Source organism: Copadichromis virginalis, linkage group LG6 (assembly GCF_057382275.1).
Source record: "Copadichromis virginalis isolate Kocher_CV1m ecotype Utaka linkage group LG6, C_Virginalis_male_GT1.1, whole genome shotgun sequence".
Classification (NCBI taxonomy): Eukaryota; Metazoa; Chordata; class Actinopteri; order Cichliformes; family Cichlidae; genus Copadichromis; species Copadichromis virginalis.
Genome location: NC_140623.1, coordinates 25,901 through 34,661, shown reverse-complemented (window position 1 = coordinate 34,661; position 8,761 = coordinate 25,901). Strand labels below are relative to the sequence as shown.

At 40.9% G+C, this 8,761-nt stretch overlaps 1 protein-coding gene across 2 annotated transcripts; it reads right to left on the bottom strand.

Annotated features, from left to right (window-relative positions):
* Positions 1 to 205: 205 nt before the first annotated feature.
* On the bottom strand, positions 206 to 8,405 carry LOC146706835 (UDP-sugar transporter protein SLC35A5-like). Of its 2 annotated transcripts, XM_085460817.1 has the most exons (3): positions 8,366 to 8,405; positions 1,699 to 1,967; positions 206 to 1,075 (listed from the first exon to the last, which is right to left on the bottom strand). In XM_085460817.1, the coding sequence occupies exons 2-3, from the start codon at positions 1,918 to 1,920 to the stop codon at positions 1,007 to 1,009; spliced, it is 291 nt and encodes a 96-aa protein (XP_085316943.1). In that variant the 5' UTR covers positions 1,921 to 1,967; positions 8,366 to 8,405; the 3' UTR covers positions 206 to 1,006. The 2 variants fall into 2 exon arrangements, with proteins under 2 accessions (XP_085316943.1, XP_085316942.1); XM_085460816.1 differs by lacking the exon at positions 8,366 to 8,405 and having other exon boundaries at positions 1,699 to 2,264.
* Positions 8,406 to 8,761: the final 356 nt, after the last annotated feature.

Genomic DNA, 8,761 nt, shown 5'->3' with positions numbered 1-8,761 from the left:
GGTGTGGAACACTGTTATTCAGCAGGTGGGTAAACTATCTAAGAGTTGGCTTAAAGGAACTGATAGGGAGCTAAAACAGCTATCAAGCATGTGCAAAGTAATAGAAGAAAAACATGGAGTTAGAGCAGCTAGTACCCTTTAGGTCTTCCTCCAGAAAACCTCAGTATTTAAATAAATGCACAAATTTATGACAAGACATCAGCGATTGTATTAAATTGCATTACTTGCACAGAAGTAAAACAACTTGCCATTTATTTTACAAGAAAATGCATTCACACGTGAGGATTTTAATGGCACAAACAACAATCTTTAGACAATGTTATTTTACAGTTTAACAAGAAAATATTCAAGCCCCAAGTAAGAGAGGCAGGGAGTTTGTGGTGCTGACAGAAAGTCAGGCATTAGTGGCAATTATGTCAATGCCACTTATTCTGGCTCAGAAAATAAACAAATAAAAAAATAAACTGCCTCTTCCACAGTACAATACAAACTGAATTCATCATAGTGTGGATAAAGATTCAAAATCACCACAATTTCAAACAAATCTATTATCAAAACAATCCTGAAACTGCAGTTTCTGGTCCTTAGACGTCCAGCACCAGCAAGCAGTCAAATAGCAGCATGTACAACAGGAATCATGTAAAGAAATACACTGTCCATAAAAGGAATCCATAATGAATCCAAAAGTATCACTTATTTTCCAACAAACAGCGTTGCTGGTACTTTCCCCCATATGAATGACAGCAGTCATCCACAGACAGGCACGTTTCCAAAATATACACATTTCGCTAATTCTGTTATTAAACACTTTGTTTTTAATTCTAGGAGTCTATCATATAATCTATCAACAGTATCTTTCACCGTTTACCTGCTTATCACTGTTCAAATAAATGCTTTCACAGACAATCTGTGACCATGTTCCATCCAGTCAATTGTCCAGTTCGATATCAGCAGCAGGAAAGATGCAGAGTATCCTCTGGATACTTGGGAGTGAGCTCTATCATTACTACAAGGACTCTTCATCAGAAACACTGTCTGCATTTGCCTTTGTCAGGAGCTCGAGCTCCTCACTGTCCTGCAACACAAAAAAGAGACAAGGCATCAGAATGAATGAACAAGTGATCAAATCCAGTGGACAAATCTGCAGACATTGAGGCACTGTGCACATCTTTTTTCTGTTTTCAGAAAGTGGAGGGCAGTATTTACTCCCCGAAAAACACCGGGGAAGTACCGTGCATTTTAAAGCCACGGCTGCCAATGGAGAGGGTATTTTTGTTAGTGCTCTAGCAAAGAAACAAACACCTGAAACCTGGCATTTCACCTGATTTACAGGGTTTCTTCAATACAGAACAGGACGCTGGGGATGAAAAGAATTCCAGGATAGTATCCCCACAGACTACTGTATTGTTAAATAGCTTCTTCCATCAAAAAACACTTGACTACTAAAGGAATTCTATGAAGTAAGGCTCCAGCATGAGCCTGGATGCTATTTTCATAGCTGGGAATCAGGTTTCCTCTTGCACTCAAGAAATGACATTACAGAGAAACAAGAGCCAAGTTTCCTGCAGAGCACTTGGTATGTGGGCGGGAGTAGAGGAAGTGGATATACATCGGGGTTAGGTGAGCGAAGTTGTGTGAGGAAAAGGAGTGTGTGGGCTTGTGTGCGTGACTACTGAGGATTTGTGGTTTGTCTCCTACCCCTCTTGACCTCTCAAACACCTCCCCGTTGATGACCCGTAGTTTCTCCCGCTGCAGGCTATATTCCAGGTCCTTGGGCCAGCTGGCATTGTAGATAAAGATGGCCAGCAGGACCGTGGGTGCCTGGAGGAAGAAGTCCAGCGAAGGGTGGAAGTCAAAGAGGAAGAGGGAGAGGCCTGTGACCAGAACAGTAGTGAACTGGCCAGTCAGCACATGGAACATGTTGTCTCTGAATTTTAAGATGAAGGCCACGGATAAGCCCAGGGCAGCTAGGGAGAACACAGAAGATTATGAGTTCTTCAAATGCATACTAGAGATAGATAAATGAACTAGTCCAGTTAATAACAAATTACACCCAGCAGCTGGATTAGTGTAACTTAGCACTGATGCCAGAAGCAGGACCAAATACCCACCAGGCTCTGTTCAAAGGCATAAAACAACTCAAGTACCAGCAGCTTACAAGATCACAAGTTAAGATGATTTTGTCTGTAGACGACAGAAATTGTACAAAGTAGTGGTTTTGCATGCTACAGTCTTTTGGAGCCCCCACCCCAACCCCTCCTCTATTTACGCCAGCTTTCATCTGATTGGCTGCCCCTACATCTGAGCTTCTACAAACAGAACCAGGTGCTGCACCACTTCCTCTGCTTATCAATTTGACAGACTTCCTTCAACCCAGCCATGCCTTCCAGCTCATCCTGGAGGACACAGTATTCCCCAAGCCCGCTGAGACCTCCTCCCAGTAGGACATGGCCAAAAACACCTCACCTACCTAGGAGTCCAGGAGGAATCCTGGTTAGATGCCCCGAGTACCTCAACTGTCTTCTTTTGATGAACATATTTTCTCTTCCTCAAGCAACTTATATAATCCACATGGACATGTTTGCATATAATTCAAAGCAGCAAACTAATTAAATTAAATTAAATTAAATTAAATTAAATTAGAGTGGACATCTCCAGCAACAGAAATGACAGTAGGAGATCTCAGTTCAATAAACATCACACTTATGCCTGCTTGATATTCATCTTCCAGTCATATGCTGTATAAAACAGTATTCAAATGTCCCTCTGATGTGAGAATGATGCACTACAGTGCTGACTGAAGTTATCAATCTTGTGATAGGCAGAAACACCAAAAGTTAAAAATGGAACAGTCAGGTCACTAAACTGCTGAGACTGGAGTGGGGCTGGTGGAAACTGCGGCAGACCAGGGCACTGAAACATAGACAGACAGTTCTTTTGCAATGAAAAACATAAACACCCATGCTCCCGGTAGGTTTCCGCTGTGTCAGCTGTTTACATTATAGGTGCTTATGCAGTAACCATGGTAACCACGGACTCTGAGCGGCTGGATCGACGGAGGTCAGACAACAATTTTACATATATGATCTTCAAACAGGACACAGCCATTATCCGTCCTGGCCTCATATCAAATGTGAACGCAGACTGAGTCTATGTTTGACGTTTGCTTTATATCTAATCTTCCTCTCAAACATTTAAACAGCAGCGAGTCTGCAGCTGAGGGAACACAAACTCAAATTCTCGGATTGAACAGGTTTGCTCGTTTCTTGCGTGTATTCATTTGGTGATTTATTAAATGTGTAACTGTTATTCTAATCTGCTGCTGAGTCTCGTACGCTGATGAAAATGCAGAAAACTTAAAATAATAGAAAACAATAGAAAGAAAAATATTCTTGTAACAGTGCACATTTAGTGCATTTAGTACAATTGGCTTCAGTTGAGGTATTATTTCAGCTTTTCTAATGCTAATCAGCTGCTCCCGTTTGTAAACCCGCTTGTTCCCATGATTACGCATCTTAACTCATCATCATTATTAAAATATGTATTACTTTTATGTATTAGTGATCTATTTGTTGTAATCATCTATCCTTGCAGTTGTTTATTACACAAAATAAGTTATATTATCACTTCTGGCCACATAGCACTGATATTCACTGCACATGCCCATATTAACTTTTTCCAGCCAGGTGTTTTCCTTTTCCCATTCTTCCCTTTCTCTGAGGGGAACAAACATTGCTGCTCTAATGCTGGGCTTACACTGTGCAGTTTTAGGCCCATTTTGAGCCGTTTTTTAAGTGATCGAACCGATTTTGGCCTTCATCGTGCATCGTGTAGTATACGTGGGGTAACGAGAAGTGATTAACACCTCACGACCAGCTCCCGACCATCAATCGCTCGTGAGGGTGTCACCGTAGCTATTCACACTGCTCACGCGCAAACACGTAAACGTCGGTGAAAAAAATGGAGCAGCACGGCTGTGCAGCGTGTGATCTGGACACAAGCGATGGAGGCACAACTTGTAGAACTTTGGAAACCTCATCCGAGCCTTTTTGATGTGGCATCACAAAATTATCATGACCACAACAACCGTGAAAACAGTTGGATTTACACTGCTGCTCAATCACAGCTGCCTGATCATGTTTTTCATTAGCAATTTAGCAAAGTTGATGGTGGTGGTGTGTCTGTGTGAGTGAAAGACAGAGAGGGAGAGCGAGCGACAGATTTTCTGTTATAACCTTCATGTTATGGAGGCACAGTGTGAGCACTCAGGTCGCATCAGAGCATCGGGCGGTATAGTGTGAGACTCTGCATCGTGACCTACCAACTTCTAACCCCTGCGAGTCAATCGTGCAGTTTGAGCAGGAGCTGAATAACGTGACTGAAGAAATCGCACAGTGTCTGCCCAGCTTTAGGTGTACTGTCGTCCGAGACTTGCACCGCAGTGTCGGCGTTTGTTTCCCTGTTGGCCATGCTTCTTGTTGTGGTCATCTGTTGTCTTCCGGTATTTTCTCCGTAAGAAATGACAGTAGGAGATCTCAGTTCAATAAACATCACACTTATGCCTGCTTGATATTCATCTTTCAGTCATATGCTGTATAAAACAGTATTCAAATGTCCCTCTGATGTGAGAATGATGCACTACAGTGCTGACTGAAGTTATCAATCTTGTGATAGGCAGAAACACCAAAAGTTAAAAATGGAACAGTCAGGTCACTAAACTGCTGAGACTGGAGTGGGGCTGGTGGAAACTGTGGCAGACCAGGGCACTGAAACATAGACAGACAGTTCTTTTGCAATGAAAAACATAAACACCCATGCTCCCGGTAGGTTTCCGCTGTGTCAGCTGTTTACATTATAGGTGCTTATGCAGTAACCATGGTAACCACGGACTCTGAGCGGCTGGATCGACGGAGGTCAGACAACAATTTTACATATATGATCTTCAAACAGGACACAGCCATTATCCGTCCTGGCCTCATATCAAATGTGAACGCAGACTGAGTCTATGTTTGACGTTTTCTTTATATCTAATCTTCCTCTCAAACATTTAAACAGCAGCGAGTCTGCAGCTGAGGGAACACAAACTCAAATTCTCGGATTGAACAGGTTTGCTCGTTTCTTGCGTGTATTCATTTGGTGATTTATTAAATGTGTAACTGTTATTCTAATCTGCTGCTGAGTCTCGTACGCTGATGAAAATGCAGAAAACACAGATCACGAACACCTGTTCAACCAATCACTTTCATTCCACTTTGATCTGCGACAAACTGACGGTTCATCTCTGTTACAGTGTTGCATTAGACTGCTATATTTTTTTGTTCTTTATGCTGTAGATTTTCATGTCTCTGGAATAGTTGGCAGTAATAAGGATGATCTTCTGTAAAATCATATTGATATGACCCGTGACATATTCGTACATGTCAGTTAGACTAGTCAGCTGGGAAACTGTTAACTCATAGAGCTGACGATATCGTGGATATGCTGACCTCGCTCCGTGGTGTACAGGGCCGTTTACCCTCATGATTACTATTCACAATAAAAATATTAGCCGAACATCATGAAGTCTGTATGTGTTTCATAGTGTCGAACAACCTTTGTACAGTTAAAGCCAGCAGTTACTACATGACGGAAACACCAACGTTATCTCTTTTATACGTTTATACGCAGGTCACGCTGATTACTGAACAAAAACCCAAAGATCAGCTGTTAATCGAATTTATTTGCTCTCTCTCCTCCTTAAACATGTTTTTAATGTTAGTTATAATTCAGAATTGGCGACTGAAACACGTAGGACACATAAGAACATCAGGAAATAAAACCCCGATAAATATAACCTCAGTAAAAGAAGTCAGTGTCAGCGGGGGTTATTACAGCTGTGTACCAGGGCCTGCGCTTTGTCAGTGGTAATAACTTGATTGCTTGCGAGGCGAACGGGTCTATCCTGGGCAGACATCTCCAAAATCATCGAAGCACTTTTGCAAAGAGGCTGTATCTTGACAAACCGACCAGACATATGAAGATTAAATCACTACATTCTCGCTAAAAAAAATATTAAAACAGTATTTGGTGACACACAAACAGGGTTTTTCAAAGTTCAGTTCTGTTAGTTTCCACATGCCGGTTGTTGTGTGCTAAAAACAATGGCCACCAGGCCAAAGCAATGGTTTTGACTCGATCAGTGTTAACCCCGCCTCCTGAGTTTGATGGGTGAGGTTGACAGATAAAATTATTTCATGGTGAGACCTGAAGGAGTCAACTGTGCCAAAATGAATTAATTAAATACACAATTAAATAATTATTTAAATGTGGCAATAATTAATTAAAATGTGAAATAAATAAATAAATAAATAATTAAATGTGTCAATAATTAATTAAATGTGTCATTAATTAATTAAATGTGTCAATAATTAATTAATTAATTACATTTGTTGTAAATATTTATGTAATTAATTATTTCCGATAATTAATTAATTTGTGCATGTAAATGGAGAGTCCTCTTCACACACTGAGGTTAATTATAGAGTTCCACAGGGTTCAGTGCTAGGACCAATTCTGTTTACATTATACATGCTTCCCTTAGGCAGTATCATTAGAAGACATAGCATTCATTTTCACTGCTATGCTGATGACACCCAGCTCTATCTGTCCATGAAGCCAGATAACACACACCAATTAGTTAAACTGCAGGAATGTCTTAAAGACATAAAGACCTGGATGGCCGCTAACTTTCTGCTTCTTAATTCAGATAAAACTGAGGTTATTGTACTCGGCCCTGAAAATCTTAGAAATATGGTATCTAACCAGATTCTTACTCTGGATGGCATTACCTTGGCCTCCAGTAACGCTGTGAGGAACCTTGGAGTCATTTTTGACCAGGATATGTCCTTCAATGCACATATTAAACAAATATGTAAGACTGCGTTCTTCCATTTGCGCAACATCTCTAAAATTAGAAATATCCTGTCTCAGAGTGACGCTGAAAAACTAGTTCATGCATTTATTACTTCCAGGCTGGACTACTGTAATTCATTATTATCAGGATGTCCAAAAAACTCACTGAAAAGCCTTCAGCTAATCCAAAATGCTGCAGCAAGAGTCCTGACAGGGACTAGAAAGAGAGAGCATATTTCTCCTGTTTTGGCTTCCCTTCATTGGCTTCCTGTTAAATCCAGAATTGAATTCAAAATCCTGCTCCTCACATACAAGGTCTTAAATAATCAGGCCCCATCTTATCTTAATGACCTTGTAGTACCATATCACCCTATTAGAGCACTTCGCTCTCGCTCTGCAGGCCTACTTGTTGTTCCTAGAGTATTTAAAAGTAGAATGGGAGGCAGAGCCTTCAGTTTTCAGGCCCCTCTTCTGTGGAACCAGCTTCCAGTTTGGATTCGGGAGACAGACACTATCTCTACTTTTAAGATTAGGCTTAAAACTTTCCTTTTTGCTAAAGCATATAGTTAGGGCTGGACCAGGTGACCCTGAATCCTCCCTTAGTTATGCTGCAATAGATGTAGGCTGCCGGGGGATTCCCATGATGCATTGAGTTTTTCCTTTCCAGTCACCTTTCTCACTCACTATGTATTAATAGACCTCTCTGCATTCAATCATATCTGTTATTAACCTCTGTCTCTCTTCTACAGCATGTCTTTTATCCTGTCTTCCTTCTTTCTCCCCAACCGGTCGTGGCAGAAGGCCGCCCCTCCCTGAGCCTGGTTCTGCCGGAGGTTTCTTCCTGTTAAAAGGGAGTTTTTCCTTCCCACTGTTGCCAAAGTGCTTGCTCATAGGGGGTCATATGATTGTTGGGCTTTTCTCTGTATCTATGAAGCGCCTTGAGGTGACTTTTGTTGTGATTTGGCGCTATATAAATAAAATTGAATTGAATTGAAAATTGAATTGAATCAAGACGTGAGTGTGTGTGGTTCATTTAGGGGACATCTTTACATTTTAGAGTGAAAAAACAGCTTGACTTACATGCTTTCCAAATTCACACCGCATTAATTTAAGTATTCAACAAGTTAATTGATCTACACAGCACGGCCATTCTGTTATGGGGCTGCCCATCACATACTAGCTACTTTTGGCTGCCCCTTTATTATCAATTTTACATGCCTTGATGTGACTGTGGTCTGGCCCTATTTACCTAAACCTGAATTAAATTATTCACAAGTCACTACAACAGGTATACTTGTGTTTAATTTGGCGTATTTGATGCTCTTCCCGACACAGCTGTCAAGGGATTTTTTTTCCTCCTCCTGGTACTTAAATAGGGATCTTTCACTGTTAGGCAAATGTGCAAACCACTACACTATAGAGCCACAGCCTTCACATAATCCTCCTATATTGCTTAGAAAGAGTAAGTCTCTACCTTGACTCTCATGTCAGTGTCTGTGAGGACCATGTAGAACTCCTCGTAGGTCATGCCAAACTCTTTCCTCAGCTCTGTGATCAGATCCTGGTTTACCAGGTCTTCCTGACGAAAGCCCTTCATAGGCTTGTCATTCCCTGGAGAAATAAAGGCACATTAGAAGGATTCAATATCTACTTTCCTACTTTAAAGGGGGTACTAATTTCCCCTTTAAAGAATATCAATTAACTGTTAAAATCAAAGGAACATAACATTTATTGTATTTGGAATCTTAGTGAAATGGTCCAAAAGTCAAATGTAAATCTAATATATTGCCCGGAATATCAGATTGGGAAAATTGGGGAAAGAAGGAAAACTGCACACTATTGGTTAATCTGTCTTCTGTCATGTCTCCCT